The 19,713-nt window shown below is 36.9% G+C and overlaps 1 protein-coding gene across 10 annotated transcripts in view; it reads right to left on the reverse strand.

Moving 5' to 3' along the window:
• KMT2C (lysine methyltransferase 2C) overlaps positions 1 to 19,713 on the reverse strand; it is a 201,583-nt gene that overhangs the window by 87,442 nt on the left and 94,428 nt on the right. For all 10 annotated transcript variants that reach the window (XM_074899892.1, XM_074899899.1, XM_074899900.1 and 7 more), the window contains 6 exons: positions 7,993 to 8,155; positions 7,132 to 7,303; positions 5,176 to 5,290; positions 4,187 to 4,359; positions 3,288 to 3,448; positions 664 to 777 (listed from right to left, as the gene is read on the reverse strand). In XM_074899892.1, coding sequence (XP_074755993.1) covers positions 664 to 777; positions 3,288 to 3,448; positions 4,187 to 4,359; positions 5,176 to 5,290; positions 7,132 to 7,303; positions 7,993 to 8,155 — 898 coding nt within the window. The remainder of the gene's footprint in view (positions 1 to 663; positions 778 to 3,287; positions 3,449 to 4,186; positions 4,360 to 5,175; positions 5,291 to 7,131; positions 7,304 to 7,992; positions 8,156 to 19,713) is intronic.

Consider the following 19,713-nt stretch of genomic DNA (forward strand, 5'->3'; position numbering starts at 1 on the left):
TATTCTTTTCTTTGGCTGGTACTTCACGTGTGATTGATAAGTTATATTTATTCCCAGAACACAATGATCAGCTACTGCAGCACACTCTGTCTGGATGAGTACATTTCTTTATTAAACAAATTTTCTTTTATTTACAAAGGAAAAAAATGAAAGGAATAAATCCTTAACCAAAGATACTTGTGGAGCTACAACCACAAAGCACATAAACTGGAAAGAAGTTCTGTAGCATGTCCCAAAACACACCAGAGAAAATTAATCCAACCCAGCTATTTGCAGCTACAAACAAAAAAGACCTGAAGAGAAAGTGTGAGTGACTGTATCTTAATAGCAATAAATAGCAGTTTGTACTATAAACCTCCAGTGTACAAAAGCATTTAACTGTAATTCCAGCTTTCGGAGAAAGCTAGTCCTACCTACCAAAAAAGTAAAACAACTTTGTCCTACACAAATATTCTAAAGACTATCTTTGCCTTCAGTAAAGTACTTTTAAAGCAAAAAAGATAATACTCTTGCTTGAGAGTTCCGGAAGTGATGCAATTTGTCTCCTACTGCTTTCCAGGCACTTTTCCCTCTTAAATCTATAAAGTACCACAAACCTTACTGAATGGAAGAGGGTTCTGTACTGTACTAGCATTTTCTTAGACTGAAAAAACTCTTTCTTACCATCTACGACACATCCAACAGCTGATTCTTGACCAGGGCCATCACCAGTAATGGGCTGTTCCTGAAATGTCATATCCTCTCCACCACTGTCCATTTCTATTTCATTTGTACAAGCTTAAAGAGAGGAAATGAAGTTATCAAAACTGATATTATGTTTATTCTACTACTCTGGCATCAGTAGTTGCTGTCACCATTTGACCTTTTGGCTTAAGAGAATGTATTTAACAATATGATACGAGTTAGGACAAATCAGGTCATTGAGGTTAGAGAGACTATATAGTACACCTTAAAAAAGGCTTAAGAGCCTTTTTCTCATTAACACTGAACGTGTTTTCTATGTTTCAGACTGGGAAAAATGTAAAGCAATTATATACACCTATTCACCTCTAAATTAAATTTATACATAGTCACAGAATTTTGCATTACCTGAACAACAAAAAAGTCTCTTCTCAAATTCCAGTCCACTAACCAAAACAGAACTTGTAGCATAAAGGCTTCTAATTTTTATACAAATACTACAGTGATTTATGGCATAGATATGAGGTTCCATCTACAATCAGCACTTGGAACACTGATGTTCAACCTACCTGTTCAACAACATGAAAACTAAATTTTGCCACTTTCAAACTAAGATACTCAAGCTGCGAGTTCCTCCTATTATATACAAAATTTGCATGGAAAAAGGGGCTACTGAACACTTACTTGGCTGACAGTATCAGTATAGAGCACAGAAACAGGAAATACTTTTTTTTCTCCACTCATGTAAAAGGTTTTTCAGTTAAGAAAATTCATTAAAATGCACTAGACAAAGTACAAGCAGGAAAAACAAAGTATATAGTAAGCATTAACTCAAAGGAACTGATCCTCCACGGTTGTGGAGCACAAAAAAAAAAAATAGTCAAATGAATATCACCTTCTGTTCAAGAAAATCTCTTTAAAGTTCAAAATGCCAGGAACTATGAGGTGATGCTACTTTTAGCACCTAAAAACTGCTCTCCGACTCTGCCAACTTTAAAGTGATATTTTAACTTTGAGAAATTTAGATTGGCTCCAAATCTGATTTTAAAGTACAAAAGTGCTCTCCTGAGTATAAAACGCCACATGACTGTACTGATGTAATAGCTTCAGACTACTTCTAGTAGTTGAGATGACAGTCCTGTTCTTCCTTGGGGAGAACAGTATGTTTCTACTAGCTAGAAATCCTAACAGAAGTATTATAGCCTTTCAAATAAACCTGTTACTTGGTCAAAAAGGTTTTCAGTAGAGACTAGGAGTTTTTCCAGTGTAAGTTCTGGATATTACTTGGACATCTTCCTAAATGTTCTAAATATACTGCCCAAGAGTCCAGCAGCCTCTACTAACCTTTCAGAATGGGAGTGATCTTGAAGGTTGAAGTTGCCACTTTTTCTAACTCAATGTGCATGTCCACTGACAGAGTTTTATTCTGCTCACTGACATACGCTTACCTACTGTTACTGCCCTTCCTCCAGGATCATCTTTTTTGTCATTCCTTTACTGCTCAGAAAAGGCATACAAAAATTAGAGTTTTGTTGTAGTTCAACACTTCCCCTTTCCAGTAAAAAAATACCAGGCTTTTGAAAACACAGATACTTACACAACTGAGCTAGCAATTTCTTTTAACAGAAGATCAATGCACAAGTATTGCTGTTTAAGCATCAAAAATGCACACAGCAATGGTAGTGCAGTTAGATTTTACCTTGCTTCCAAATTTAACAACTGTACTTCTCTTAAGAAATTCAGCCTGCACGAGAGTGGGTGCTATCCAACCTATCCAACAGAGCATGTAGTATGAAATACACAAAGGCATTCAGTTATGAGTTCATTACACAAGTCTTGTGGATGATCCACCAGACTCAGATCAACAGACTCAAGCTCTCGCTGTGCTTCCTTACTGCTATCAAGTCATTTAAAAAAAAATACTTTTACACTTTTCTTCCCTTTCCACCTTTTACTTGATTTGTCCATTTAATTTCCCTTTCCACCTTTTACTTGATTATCCATTTAGAAAAGAATCTCCTAGAAACAAGATGACAAATCATATATTGTTCTGAAAAACGACATTTGATTAAAAGCTGTTTGGTTGAATATACTTGTCCCTTGAACACAGTCCAGCTTCCACTGCTGTGTCCTACCTGGACACAGTGAGGAGAAAGAGCACCATGAGATTGACAAGTAGCAAAAGGGAAACAGGAAATATAGATGTTTCCAGGAACATCTACCAGAAGGTGGCTTATGCCTGCTAGTTAGGCACAAATGAATAAAACAGGCTGCCAAATAAATACATTTATGAACTGTTCCACATCCAAAAAAATTAGAAGTTTGTAGGTACAGGTTGGGAAGCTGGAGCTGGAAAGTTGAGAGCCACCATTAAGGCGCTTACTCATCCACATTTCTAATAAAGAATATCCTGAAGCCAGAAAGCATACTGAGAAGATGGCTTGCCCATGGATTGCTTGAGAAATTGGTGCTAAAAAAAAAAGCTATGGATGAACTCCACAGAGTAGAATATGAGTGGCTGGTTTACAAAAGACTTAATGAGACAGCTACAGATATTTTGTGTTTGATGTTAGCATTTTAGAAATATAAAGATTACATTTGATTACCTGTTATACTGTCAGGTTCGGGGATGAGTTCAGAAGTGTCCATTACATCACATGACTGAGTCTGATCCCCTTCTCCTTGTTTACAAAGAGTGCAGATGTAGTCTTTCAACTGAGACTCCATTTCACTACCTGGAGATCTGTCACATTCTATGTGAATCCACCTGGCGAGGTTAATTTAGTCTATTAATTTCAGACTATGATTTTAATAATAAATACACAAAGTATGCTAGTAAAATCAATTTTAAAATTTTTTCCATTCCTATGCGGAAATTTAAAATAAAAATTGCTTTCTTATGGAGAATTTTAGAGAAATAAGCATGATATGTCAGCATGTCAAACACCGAATAAATTTAAACATGAAGACCTAATCTGCCACTGAAGCCAGCTGGACACCACAACACATACAGCAATACCAAGACACTGCACAGCAAGACACAATAGCATTTGAATATGAAATATAGTCTACATTCTTAAAAAGTTCCCAATATTGCGCTTTTTTTTTATCACTGGCATAATAAAACACATAAAATTAAACAGAGAACATGTACTTAAAAATTAAAAAAACCCCAGAAGACTGCAAATAACAGTCTTCAAAAGTTAGGACACTGAATCTAGTCTGCTTACTTACAAAACAGATGCAATGTAAGAAGCAGCAGCAGCACATACTTCTCTGTACACCTCAGGTAACTGCCAATTAAGACTTATTTGCTTAGAATAAAATGAGATTTCCTACTATTGTTCACTGTATTTAGGTATGAAGGATCACAATGTTGCACAACAAGATACTATAGTGTTGTACATCGAATATAGTCTACACCCTTCACAGAAACACAATGTCATACAGCTCACCATAAACGTTACGCATTTTAGTACAATTTAACAAAAATTAGAGTTCTTACCTTTTGCACATGTGACAATGCAACATATCTTTCTGGAAGTCTTGGAGGCACAGTTTTTCACAGAAAGGACAAGATAAGTTGTCTTGCTGTTGGTAACAACTGTCACATACCAAACAATTATGGTGCCACTGACAACTTGTTCGTGTGCCACACTCAGCACATACTCTACAGTTCTAGAGATCACAAGAATTTAATTGTTAATTATGATGTTTCACAGTGTGATAAAACTGCCATTAACTGACATTTTCCTGTTTTGAATTAAATTAAATAAAGTTTTTGTCCTTGATAAAATTAATAAACTATCCAGGATCCGACAACCAAGCATGAAGAACCTGTGCAACAGCAAGAAGAGTTCCCTTGCACCACTCTGTGGTTTGACAGGAGTATTTCTTGAGAGCAAACTTTTCATTCCTAATCTCAGTCATCTTGTGACTGCCACAAACTGATAATGAAATTACATACATCTCATATACAGGGAAATCCCTTGTCATGCTGTGATCATATTTTTATTATTACTTACACTTACTCACAAAGTTAATGATAAAACAACAAATTCATCCTGCCCTCCTCAAATGCAAAGGAATCCCTGAGCGGCAAAACAGCCGTTTTCATATGCAAGTAGTTGAATATAAAGAGTCTTCAAGTATAGATTACATGTACTACTGCATAGGCTTCAGTTTACATTAGTTCATGAGAGCAGCTGTCATTAAGTGAAGGTTATTCACTCCACCTGGATCCTAGGCTTCTCTTTTCCCTTATGAGGCTTGATTTACTGTCCTACATAGGCTGCTTCAGCCACTGCACTGACAGCAACCTTCACAAGAGCAGCTGTAGAGCCACGTGATTACATACAAGTGGGATTCTTTCAGAAATTACAAGTTATGTTACATGGCAACATCAGTCCGCAATACACCTATAACAGCATAATGTGGCTAACAAAATTTGGGCCCCTATAATGACATGGTATTCTTCTGAAACCTTTAACTTACTTTACATTTCCAACCATTTGTTGGTACGGCATCCATAACTGGTTGTAGACAGAAAGTATGGTAGCCTTTGTCACATGTATCGCACACCAGCATCTTGTTGTCTTCCCCAGAATGTCTAAGAAGATTAACACGTGGTTAAAAAAATCCCTGTTTAAACAAGCTGTAACAAAAAAATCTATTTAATAAAAAGTCTAAACAGGAAGACACATAGGTGAGTCCCTGAAAATATATAAATACCACTTACAAACAGCTCCAAAGATAATGCCCTCAAGTTCATATATAAGTATGAATAAAGACCACTATGCTTACTTTAACAAATGCTGAGCCTGTGTGACCATTTCAAATTCTAGAAATAGGCCGACTTTCATCTACATACGTGTAGGCAGATTTAACGGCCTTTCTGTATTGAAATCAATTCAATACCTGAAATATGTACTTATATTTCTTTCTGAAAAGAACATACAATTGTACTTGTTCCTACAAATAGTCTGACTGTATCTTTTCCAAAGAAAAAACCAAGCCATCACCTCTAACAGAGCTCCTACAGTGTCAACAAACATGACTGTAAAAGCAAAACAAACATTAAAGTAAGAGATTTCAATTTTCTTGCAATCATATAGTACAGAGCTCCACCACCAATTTCAGTGACAACATAAATCTGCAGAAAATGCCAAATACTTTAGTAGTATCTCAAAGAACTGTGCTCTGCCTTAGTTTAAATAAATTAATTCAATAAATATGTGATAAGATTTGCCTTGATAAACCTTCACAATATACGGCATCACACATACTAGATACTACTTGATTACCTGGGAGACCTGGTATTTTAAAAAACAACAAATGTTCTCAGTCTGCATAGAGATATGCTTAAAATGCCATCCTTCAACACTGGCATAAAACTGCCATACTGTGTAATGGAATAGGTGTGGAAACATCACAATTTATTCTACTTTTCCAATAGAGAGAAGGTTTGTTAGCAAATACCGTAATTATTCAGCACAATACTTTTAGGAATACTTTTTAGGATGTGCTTCATTATTAAAACTTCATTGCTGGCATTTGTTATGAGCTGTGTGCCATCCGGGAATAATCTTCTTTAAAGCAGGTGAATCTGAATGCTAGCAAATACAAAGTGTTCTGCTTGGAAAAGAGCAAAGCACTGACTGATCAGGTACATGTGGCAGTAGTGAGGTGGCTTTTTTCCTTCACACTGTCACAGTTGATCTAACTAGAGCTGAACAAAACTCTATTTCTTTCGTAGTAAGCCCTTTAAAAATAAAAACAAGAATGAAGCAAAAGAACTCTGCAGTGCCCATCAGATTAAGTTACACGAGCATAAACATAAAAACTGTCAGAGTTTTCTAAGTGTACCTTCACAATATCGCAACAATTATGTTTCATTGTCTCAGTATTTGTCTGGTGTAACAATTCAATCATGGTCACTCATGTCACTTTTTTTCTTTGCTCAACTAAGCCACGTTTTTGTTTTCATAATGACTCATTAACTGCCTCTGAAGGACATTACAAAAGAGAGGGCCTAATGCAGGGGACCTACCCAGCATATGGTACACGCACAGCTGAAATGTCAGATGAGTAGGAGCACAGGTTCCCAGACTGTAAAGGCACTAAATTAAATCAATTTATTAATTTGGTAAATTTGAGAAAAATCCTCCTGTACAAAGTGAGGAAGAAGTCAGAAGGTTTTGCGGCTCTCCAGAACCTGCTAAGATACTGGTAACTCTAGGGGTATAATGTACAGGTGTTCCAGCTCAGCTCTGAAGAAAATTCCCAACACAAGAATTTGTTCAGCTACTTAATATAGTATCATAATAGATATACCTGGGTGAATAATCTACACTTTTGGGAAAAAAGAACAGTTAATAAAATAAATGTTTTAAAATCACAGTACATAAATCTCACACCATCCTGCTCCATATCCTTTAAAGTCTCACTTACTTGCAGTTCTGGCACACTTTGCAATCAGGACACTGCCAACCTGCTCTTTTTAAAGGTGTAACTTGTATGTCCAGGCACATCCCATGGTAGTGCTGGCCACAGGTAGTACAAAAAAGTTGATCCAAGAGGTCTCCAGGGCTGTCGCACACTGCACAATTTGCTTCTTCCTTTGCTACAAAGAAGTCATTTTTTCACTTATTATTTAAAATTATGAACATTCAATGAACCCCATGAAGCAAAAAAATTTCTTAGTAGTTCTCATGCATACAAAACTTGATCATTCCTATGAAATGAAAATGTAATTAATATACTTAACCACTCCTTTAATTTGGTTTTCTGATAACTTAATCTCGTAACAAAAGTACATTCATTTTAAACCTTAATAAAGTCTAACCAAGAGACACAGTTTTAGTCTCCTCAAGACAAAACTGAGAGCTTTAAGACTAACTCTTCTTTGGAACAAGTATAAAATAAAGCTCTTAATAGATCTAGACCTATTATTTAGCTGACATGCTTGCAACATGGTTGCTCTAACTTGAGTTAGGGCAAGTAAGCGAGCCTATTGTTTTGAACTAAAACCTGATGCAAGCCAAGCCTTATGAGTAAATCCCTTCCATGTTCTGTCGTTAAAAAAAAAAAAAAAAAAAAAAAAGGAAAAATACTAACCTTGCTGTGCACCACTGTCAGTCTTTAAAAACGTAAGAGTACAAACTTGCATCTTTCTCATACCTGAACACACATGAATTCTTGGGTATGTGAACTAGGAAAACAGGTCCAAACAAATGCACTCTGAAGCTGATCCTACCACAGAGCAGTTTTCATAAAACCTGGTACTGAGTCATCTGAATACTGTGTACTCACATCTTTCAGGAGCCTGATCAATATGGTCTGGACAAAGGAGGGACAAATTACTGAAATCCTGAAATGTGCCTGCTCCAGCAGCACAGGGGTAATGGTACATCTGGGTACATTTCTCTTCACAGCATTTGATAGTGGCTCCAAGGTGCTTACAATATGCACATCGCTGAAAAACAAACATAATAAATAATTCAAAACTAGTACTTCTTGTAATTTTTCAGCCAGATCTGTTCCCCGGACTCATTTAACACCTTGGCCAGTAGAAGGGAGTGAATACTGAGAAGGCAACTAGTAGACTGTGTCTTTCAGTGGCACTCCCACATCTTTCCAACATAAAATGTTTAACGAAACCTAGATGCACTCTAAACTCTAATTGCATTCTGATGACCAAGATTCTTCTTGTCACAAAAGTGTTTTTCTTCTAAGCTATTGAACTTGAGCTATGGCTTCAGTAGAAGAGGCTTGGAGATAGAGAAATAAAGGCAGACCATACTATGCTGTCAATAGGTCATGACTAAAAATGACATAGCTCTGTAAGTTGTAATAGAAAGCTGTAGACACAGTAATCAGAAATGCAAATGGCAATGAAATATCACATTTGACTGAAAATCTTACTGACATTACACAATTCTCTCTGGGATGATAATGCATTTCATAAACTAGCACTTTCTTTTCTTCTCTCCTTTCAAGGCTATACAAATACCACCATCAAACTTCCAGAAGTAATAAATAAGCATTATTAAAATTAGAGTCCATAGTCACATTTGTACAGAAATAATTTCTCAGAAAGAACTACTAGTAACTCCAGTTCTCTAGCCAAGAGGGAATAGATTCCATCAGTCTGCTTGTAAAATATCACCCACACCTTTCTGATTCAGTTAATCAGTCCTCTTTCTTTCTTGGATTCATTACAGTCCCTGAAGCACTGTAACATGCTTTTGCACTTTTTCACCAAGACAACACTTTTTAAGGCTAGAGCACAGCACTGTAAGATCTGGAGTAAACTGAAGAAAAAACAGGTCAGTGTCTCACAGGAAGGCATACGTAACATTCAGCAACAACTGAGCTCGGATGCTCATTTCTCATAATAAATATATAATACCAACACTGGCATCTTTGATTACTAGCTCAGGTGTCAAGTAACCTCCAAATACGAACCAAATAAAAGAAGAAACCAAATCAAAGCAATTTACATACTGCATCTGCTTAATTCTTAGAATACAGACAATATTTATTACCATAATTCTTCTGTTTCAAAGCCTGGCATGAAATTAGGCATGAAATAGTGCTACTACAAGTCCACAGATATCAAAACCAGCCCATATGAAAATACAAATCACAAAGCTGCCGGTGTTAACAGCTACTCTGTTCTTCTCAAAACCAGATGAAATGAACAGCTTCAGAAAAATACCTGCCTGCACCACCACAACTCATGGACAATAGAAAGAAAAAAGTACTAGTTTATTCTAAACAAACTGCAGTGTAAAAAGATAAAATGCTTTGGCACAGAAATTAAACCAGGCCACTAAGGATAGCGACTGTCATGTTTGTGCTACAATGCTTAGTCTAGTCTTCAGATCTGTTAAGACATCTCACCTCTACCCATGTCCCTAACACCTACTAACAGTACAGAAAAGATCTATTCTGTCACTTTACTAGCCAAAATGCAGAGGAGAGGAGGGGGGACAAGGTAAGCAAACAATAACACTGGGTTCCTGAAACAGGTCAAGAAGGTAGCAGTACCAATTACACTTAAGGTCTGCCAACAAAATCAAAGTCATGCAAGAAAATTTTTTTAGGAAACAATATATTCAGTAAACACTTGCTGAGGATGCTGTAAAAGGTAAATCCTGAACTTGGATATGAAATCATGAAAATACAGCCCAAAGCCTCCGAACTTCATGAGCTGTAGCTGCACATTAAACAGCATACAAGCCACCACACTACTCTGTACTTGACACTCCTACAGCCTATTGAAATGTCCCAGGTTTTCACTAACGCCCAACTCTTACAGGCCACACACTTTTCAAAGATATTACTTGGTAAGGAACAGTAGGAATGGGAACCTGGGAGGAGCTACGATCTAAAACATGTCCCTCGAGAGTATTCATCACTTTGCTGGATCCCATAATTAACCCTTAAATCAGGAAATAAAATTATGAAAGAACATTCAAAGAATCTAACATTTACTAAAAGCTGGTAATAATGGATTAAATAGTAATATAAATGGCATTTTTAAACATCACATCTGTTTTTGAAAACTACCAATCAACTATGGTATGTAACAAATGTAAAATCAGACTTATACCTTGTCCCAAATGCTGTATGACTAAATTATGAAATTATTAGAAATGAGAAACTACAGGATTACTGCAAAGCCTTGAAAAATGTTGATGTTGATTTAAGGAACCATGTAAAGATGCTGGAAGAAAAATGGAAGCCCAAATTACATTTAATTGAACCCTTCAAACCCATCTGCTAAACTGCACTGGCAATGAAAAGCATTTGGCAGCTAAGTAAAACACACACTTTAGAAACAATGTGGTATATATCATCTGAAGCAAATAAAAAGCACAGAATATCAACATTTCCTGATTTTATAAGAGAGATAAAGCAGTCTGAAAAAACAAATGCCCAAAGGGATTTTTCTGGCAACAGCTGTTGAAGAGAGTCACTTTTCCAGCAGTAGAAGCCAACGCTTCTCTGAAACCAGGCCACATGCTATGACCCCTGAAGAACAAGTATGCAGCTATTATGGCTAACTAACTGTCACAAAGAAAGTACGATTATGAACAGTGAAATATATTAATTTTTTAAAAAAATTCAAAGCTCTGCTAAATAAACTCAGTAACAGATACTGTTACTACTCTATTGCTAAAATATGGCATCAGGATGGTAGAAGGTGGAAGGAAGGAATAAATCACATTGCCAGTGAAATGAAAGTGCCTTTACCACACTATAGGAGGACAGAGGCAGTACGGAGTACTCAGTTTCATTAGCATGAGCACAAAATAAGGTGCTATATGAAAGGGGTGGAAGATGAATCCAAGTATTCAAAGAGTAGGTATAGGAAAATGGCAAGCTGTCAAAGCAAGCCAAACACTGTTTTGTTCATGCATCAAATAATTTTACAGTCCTGTTCTACAGAAAACTTTGTAAGGTGTCAGAAAGCTACAGAGATAGTTCGTTACTTATTCATGGTACATCCAATAAAATAAATGACACTAAAACAAAGTCAGCAGACTGACTTTCCTACTCATGAAGTCCGTCACTGGTTACCAACTGTTTCCTTCAGAAGCCCCTACTGCACTTGCCCATGTCAAGAAAGCTCTGCTCCACACAGCTTGGTGCCATTGGCAAACTTGCTGAGGGTTCAACTCAATCCCACTGTCCACGTCACCCACAAAGATGTTAAACAGTGCCAATCTCAATACCGACCCCTGAGGAACACCACTCACCACTGCTCTCCACTTGGACATTGAGCTGTTGATCACAACAGTTTGAGTGCAACCATCCAGCCAATTCCTTATCCACCAAGTGGTCCATCTGTCAAATCCATGTCTCTCCAACTTAGAGACAAGGATGTCGTGCAGGACAATGCCAAACGCTTTGCACAAGTCCAGGTTGATTACATCAGTTGCTCTTCCCTTACCCACCAGCACTGTAACCCCACTGTAGAAGGCCATCAAATTTGTCAGGCGTGATTTGCCCTTACTGAAGGCATGTTGGTTGCCACGACTTCTCAAATATGATGGACAGTGGATTAGCCACTTCACCCACCAGTTCCCTCGGGACCTGCAGATGCATCTCACCAGATCCCATGGACCTGTGCACCTTCAGGTTCCTTAGATGGTCTCAAACCTGATCTTCTTCTATGGTGAATATTCTACATTCTCCCAGTCCCTGCCTTTGCCTTCTGCATCTTGGGTGGTGTGGCTGGAGCACTTGCCAGTGAAGACTGAGGAAAAAAAGTCACTGAGTACCTCAGCTTTCTCCATATCCCAGGAAACCAAGTATCTCTTTTCCTTCCAGAAAGGGCCCATATTTTCCCTAGTTTTCCTTTTATGATTTATTTAAAACTGTCCACACCTCCTTCTTGGTCTTTTTCACCTTTTTCTTTTACATTTGATCTTTTTCATACAGAGAGAAAAGGATCTCATTTTTATACACAAATAGCTCTTTCAAATTTCATGTTAAAATTCCCTTTATTCACTAATTCCACTGGATCAGATGACACTGTTACACAAATACACTGAATGAGGAAGCACTAAGTGAATTAGCAGAAAACATAGGAAAACTTCATCAATCACCTCCTCTCTTTTCTAGTTATATGGGAATACACCCTCCATGCCCTTAGAATTACTTAACAGTACTACTGTCTCAGCAACTGGACAAGTAACAACCCTTAGGAGGCAGACATTAAAGAAAGGCTAAAATACAGATTTTGAATAAATACTTAGTTGTGACCTGATTAGTGCAGTAAAGTTAAATGTTAATATTAGGTACTGCAAAATGTTTTTAAAGCAAAATGACAAAAGGTTTTCACTGATTATGAACTTACTTAGCTTTAAAAAGGTCAACTGACAAAGCCTATGATAACAATAAGCAATTTTAATTTTATGATAGTGTACCCAAAAACGCACACAAGCCATCTGTCCTTAATTAAACAATTTAATGTACTGTTCATAAGAACAAATTTCAGAGTGTTTAACTACCAAAAAACTGCTATCATATAAACCTGTAACGACGGAGAACTGCACCTTAACATCCTGCATTAATAAGATGACAATGACATTGATTAATAAAATATGTTCTTTGGCAGTTCTGATAATCTTCATTGATTACTCCATCATCTAGAAAAAGCTTTATACTGCTTATAAACATCCCTGGTTTCAGCTGGGACAGAATTAATTTTCCTCCTAGTAGCTGGTAGAGTGCTGTTTTTTGGATTTAGTGTGAGAGTAATGCTGATAACACACTGATGTTTCAGTTGTTGCTAAGCAGCTCTTATCCAAAGTTAAGGAGTTTTCAGTTTCCCATGCTCTGCCAGGGAGCAGGTGCACAAGAGCTGGGAGGAGACACAGCCAGGAGAGCTAACCCGAACTAGCCAACGGGATATTCCATACCACAGAACATCACAATCAGTACAGAAAGCGGGGGGAGTTGGCTGGGAGGGGCAGATCACTGCTCAGGCATCGGTGAGTGGGTGGTGAGCAACTGCATTGTGTATCACTTGTCTTCTTGGGGTTTATTTCTCTCTGTTATATTCCTTTTAATTACAATTCTTTGTATTAGTATTTTATTTATCGGTAAAAATAAAACACAATAGTACTGTTATTTTATTTTTGTTATTAAAATTGTTCTTAAACCATGAGTTTCACTTTTTTTTTTATTCTTCTCCTCATCCCACTGGAAGTGGGGAGGAGTGAGCAAACTGCTCCATGATGCTCAGCTGCTGGCCAGGGTTAAACAACACAAGACACTAATCACCATTAGCACCTCTAATGTCAAATAGACTGGTTTAAGTACCACAAAGCCTTTAAGAGCACAATGCAGTAAGATGGCAACCTAAAAAGAAGTAATGGCTTTCATCTGAGCTTTCATCTGAGTACAAAAAAACTAAATAACACTAATTACCTTTTAAATTTTAATTTTGTATTAATTATGTAACGAAGGAAAAAAAAATAAATTATAACAAGTCAATCAGAGACCAGTTATAACAATAGCAGAAGTTTCTCAATCCTAACACATAACAAAATTGAAGAAACTAAAATTCAGATTTCTAACTGTAATTTACAACTAAAGCTTTCTTAACAGAGACAGCCATGTATCAAAACTTTACTACAGTGTCCACTTCATGCTCTGAGTACACCTGAAGTAAGCTTAAAAAAAATATTTAAAGATCACAATTGTAGAAACAAAGTAACAAGTTTTGCTTCTAAAACTATATGAGAAACCATGGACAACCAGAAGAGATGCAATTTGGCCAAGCTCAACACAAGCCTGAGAAAGACTGTCTTCTAATGCAGAATTCTTGGCTAGACACTCCATCTATCCATAATCTGCCGAGTTATCTATACAGGAATAAGGAACAAAGGCAAGAAGATACAAATGACGATGACTAACACCACTATCAGTGACCCAACACATGTAATCAAGGTAGAAAGCAGAAGTCCCTTTAAGTGTGGAACTTTTAGGCTCTCTCCAAGTCACTACTTTGTTTGTCCTTCCCACCAGTTGCCTCATTTTTTTTTTACCTTTATAAAAAAATATATTAAATGGTCTTGATATCAAGGCATCTAAAAATTGGGACAATAAAGCATTCATGCTTTGCAGGGGTGTTTTTCATAATAGTTGTGATAGGTTAATAACCTGTAAGAAGCAAGTTTGCTAAGGGAGATAATATTTTTTATCTGAAACCTGAAATAGGTAGAGGAAAATATGAAAACCTTATGGTGTACAAATCCTTCCCCATGTAATCTGAAATGTTCCCCAACACTGTCTATTCCAAAGCTTCACAGAAGGGTTTGTGTGCCTTGAAGCTGCATTCTCCTCATCATTATATAAGCTAGTGGAATAACGATTCCTCCACAGACTCTGCCTTTGCTGCTTTTTTCACATTTTCATGAGGAAAAGCTTTTTCTTTATTCACCTTCTCGCTTTCTACAAGATTTAGGATAACATAAAAGTTTTGACTGAGTCCAAGCCTTCCCACAGCTAACAACCAACTACTCCCTTAATTCTCATCTAATACCCACCGTGACAGAAGGGAACACACGAGCCTCTTGTTTAGTTAGCATGTCAACAATGAAAAGGTCAATAATGTTTAATGTAATTTAAATTGTGATTATTAGGCTTCAACATAAGAAACTTCAGGACAAACAAGGCAAGAACAGAAATCATCAGCTTTGGTTTAAGACTGCTTTTTGGCAGGCTCAGAAAACAGACTATTGTGCCAGTTACATTTTGATTCATGCTCGGAAGGTCTTAAGAAGTATGTGTAGACATTTCTTTTTGTTGGCAGAGCACAGTCTGAGCCACAAATTGTTGAAGGCTTGAAAAAAATAATTGAGGGAAACATTGCTACATGCTTGTTGTTTAATGATCTTCTCTAGGCATCTGTTACTGGCCACTGTGGAAGATACTGGGATGAAGTCAACTTTCTGTCTAATCCAGCACAGCTCCTAGGTTCTTCAGTCACATATAAGGATTCTGAAGTGGCCTAAGCATTCTACAGGTTATGTCTATGCTACAGATCCTCTGTAGCTACAGCTACCCTGCCATAATTACATTTGCAAAGCCATGTAGCAGAAACCCATTGAAAAGAGATTTTACTGCTGATACAGTCTCACTGTGCTTCTAAACAAGCACTGAGACAAGTGATTAAGCTCCCTTTACACTTAATAGAGACTTAAGTCATTTTATGGAATTTACTTCATCGCAATTCAGTTGACCAAACAGTGGGTGTCCATTTTCAGGCTCCACTGACAATACTGGCCAGATCTCCTTTGCCTCTAATTGGAGTTTAAACACAGCTCACAGGTAGATACATCCACAGGGAGGCCTAAATTTAGATGACAGTCCTGAGCTGAAGCCTGCCTAAAATATGTTGACAAAAATTCTCTACTGGTAACGTAGCTAAGTTCACACCAAAGGTTTTGTCAGCATGGCACTATCAATTAAGGGATGTGAATGCGCACTGGTTACAAAGACTTCCATATAAATTTATTATTCTATTCATATAAGTTTCCTGAAAGCTAAAAAGTTGGCCTAACACTCTTTAATTTCTCTTAAATACTTTTGGAACACTCAAGTCAAAACTTTCCAGCCATTTCTGAGAACAGAAAAGTCAGTAAGAAAAATATTTTGCTCATCTTAAAAACAACCTCACTCACAGGACTACTTGCAATTTGGCAGGAATTTTCGTGTGGGGGATGCAACTTTTGCCCTTACCCCGCAGATCTATCCAGATGTGGCCAAGCTTGAAAAAACTATTTTTTTAATGTAAGACATTTCCAAAAATTTGTCAGTGAAAAATCACAGAAGAATCTACTCTTACTGATCATGACCGATCCTCTCCCATTTTTAGCACTGATCAGACTACATGTACCTTCTGCAAAGATTACTTCAATCTGACAAGGATTACAGAGAGGAAGTCTGTAATAAATACTCTAAGCCTAAGCACAATAAGACACTGGAATGGAAAGCAGACATCCCTAAGGCTCTTAATATTACTGTCACTTAAATCGTGTGGGGAATGAGAGTATGCAGTACACAGGCAATGGACAAATATGGGTCAAAGAGACAAAAGGGACTAACAACACTGTGTGAATGAGTCTGATGAGACTGGGAGGAGAAACCATGGATGGAGTTGGAAGCTGAGGAGGGGCAGTGATGGCACTACAAAGGCCAATTAACTACAACTAGGCACTAAAATTGGATGAAGACCTGAGGGAACTGATGTACTAAGACACAGGAAATGGTGAAGGGACAGATCTCAAACGGAACCTAGGGAAAGGGCAGTAGAAAGGTTAAGGAGAGGAAATGCAGGAAGAACAAGGAAGAGTGGAAGTGGATTAAAAAAAAATCAACTTGAACAAAAACTCAGAAGTCTGAGGCAACTCGAATTGGATGAAGACTACAAAGAGGGAAAGTATACAGTCCTCTGACTCCTGGTGCTATATCACTATCACTTAGGCAGCTCAAATGGCAAGAGGTTTGTATGTAGCCATAAAGGTTTTAAATCTGCAGTTTGGAAGGTCTGCCTTTTCCTTTTTTTCCCTGATGCAAGGAAATTATATAGTCAGACAATTACAAGGCAACACACATAACACAGAAACAAAGATAAAGGAATGGACACACATATGCACAACTGTAACTATGCATGTACATTAAAACACAAAAAGGACTGCAGATCAAAGATAGATTTAGTGCATAAACCAGACATCTTAAAAAGAGTTATCTGCATTTAAAGAAATCTGGAAATTAAATTAAAGAAATCTACTTCTAGGACCATGCTTAATTTGCAGAAAAAAAAAAGATGTGAATTGCTTGTGGGAGAAAAAACCCACTTAGTTATCGCAACTGAACGATGACCTGCAAAGCAGTTCTAGCTTCATTTCTTTCATGGAGCTCCTTTATGACACTGAACACTAAGTAAATTTTTTCTGAAGTTTTTCTAGTCCTTAATCTTACTCTTAAAAGCTTGGGGGTTTTTTCTCCCCTAAAAATACAGCGTCGATTTCTACATAAATTGTGCACTCACAACTTCAACAGAGTGAAGAAAGAATTGCAGTATCAGTGCAACTTTTTAAGTAAGTCTGAGTATTTTTGAAAGTCTTTCAATTTGGCATTCAAATTAGCAGATATTCGAAAGTTTAAAAAAAAAAAAGGAAAAAATTCAACTTCTCTTAGGGAAAATGGAGCCTAAGATGCATAAAAGTGCCACATAAACCCTCTAATTGAAAAAAATTATAGACAAGTTATTCATGTTTATTATAGGAAAAAAAAAAAACACTTATGTGAAAATGAGAAATTCTTTCCTTTCAGCAGTATCTGTCTAGTCTACATACCTACACATTGAAAAACAATGTGTAAATGTAATACTGAAGAGGCTTTTACTAAGACAGCAATGTCCATCCTATAGACTGAACTAGGCACTAGCTGATCTGCATGTGATCATACAATTAAAAGACTGCATAACCAGGCATATGCAAAAAGACATGTGCAAAGGATATTAATTGTGTACAGAGAACCTGTCTTCTGGCATGTCCTAACTTTGTGTTTGATTCTATAGTCTTGATAATGAGTTCTTTTAACAAAGATTTTGTAGATACATTAACCCTGTTAACAGAAAGTTAATGTCAGTAAGAGTCACTATATATACACTCAATGATACACCTAATTTACAAGGTAATAGCAGAGATGGGGTGACAAGGAACTCTGGATTATGTACAGACAAAAAAAAATTACAAGAATTTCCTGCCCTTAATACCTTCCTCATTAGTGAGTACCTCCTTAGTATTCCTTCCCCACTGACTGCAATCAGTACCTTATTGTTCATAATTCCTATTTCCTTGGCTGTTCCTAAATTGCGCTCTCCAAATGGCACAGAGTCATCGTAAACAAAATCCTACATCTTCAGTTCGCTAATTTTTGTAAATTGAGCTCAAATAAAGCAATTAGATGGCATACTTTGAAACTACCAGCTTGAAACATTAATATAATTTCTTTTCTAATAAAAGATTCACATGTTTTATCTGGCTAGGGCTTTTAGGCTTTTTTTTCAATTTGACTAAATTAGTCATACGTATTTCTACCATTCCTCCTCCCAAAACATGGTGTCCCCAAACATTACATAACTCTTTTTTAAAATTCACCAGCTACCGAAATAAATAAGCTGCTTGTCATTTCATCCTATTCCATCACTGACATTGCTTGGGCAAGCATCCTGAAGCACGACACATCTTGACCTCGAATTTAAAATCCTGAAATTACTGGTCAAACATTTAACAGGTAATTCAGCAGTTGTTCTGGGGCTCAGGGAGGGAAGGATAAGAAGGGGCTGTTTGTTTAGTTTTGCAGCATGCTGCCTCAGTAGCTTGTGAAGAAAAAAGCTGCCAAATTTTGTAATGAATTCCACAGAACATTAAGTCTGATGCTTAGCAGAAGCCATAACTGTTAAGTAAATTATATCCTTTTGATGAATAACCTTATTTGAAAACAACATTGATTCTTCTAACCCTTTAGCAGTGTCCCAAAACAGATGTGCACAACTGCAAATTCTGTTTGCTTTCAGGTTTACGAAGTGTGATGACATTTTTACAATCATGCATGAGCCCTTTTACCCAGGAGTAAAATAAAACACAATAATTCTTCACCATCTGTTTGTTAATTTTGCATTCATTTAACTTTGCATTTTAAACTAATAATCATTTTCTTATAATATAGTTTGTTCCATTGGTAGAAATTAGCTGTTCAATTAAAAAAAATGGGTTGTAACAGTATACATTTTTCCTCTAAATACTTCCATTGCTCTTAATTATAGAGATATTAGTGCCACTGAATGGAAAAAAATGCCAGGAAATAGTGTTATGCTTTATATGTCACAGATTCCCTTAGTAAGTGTACATATTTACTCCTGTTCCAGCACCAATTCCCACCTGGTCTCTTTTACATTAAAAATTCCTTTTCTCCACTACAAGATTCTGTGTGGTTTTCAACGTTGCTATGTCTAACAGGCTTCTTACACTCTGAAGGAGTAAGGCACAAACAATTAGGTGAAGATTCTGTTTCATATGTAGCATATAGTCAAACAAAGCACAGTCCTACTTCTTTATAATGCTTTTCCTTAATCTCTAATGACAGGCCAAGGAGGTTTCAGTATTTTTATTCTCATCTGGTTACAGCTAAACTAGTACTAGAATAATGTCCTAAAAGCTTTTTCTCACCATGTTTACAGTAAAAACCCATTCCTTCATCAAAAGTAAAACCACATTGAAATAACATGAATAATACATCAGAACTAGTGAAAAGGAAGTAATCTGGGTCAACATGACATGGGCCTGGAGAAAGAGCAGGAGCCAGCCTGAGATTTTGAGAGTTGTATTTTGGATTCTGCGTTACACTCTGGACAACACATTTTCCTGCTGCTCCGCAGAGACCAGTCTGTAAAGCCACAGCAAGGTTACAAGTCCTAAACACAGACTGTCTACACGCTAACAC

Source organism: Athene noctua, chromosome 2 (assembly GCF_965140245.1).
Source record: "Athene noctua chromosome 2, bAthNoc1.hap1.1, whole genome shotgun sequence".
In the NCBI taxonomy this organism is placed as follows: Eukaryota; Metazoa; Chordata; class Aves; order Strigiformes; family Strigidae; genus Athene; species Athene noctua.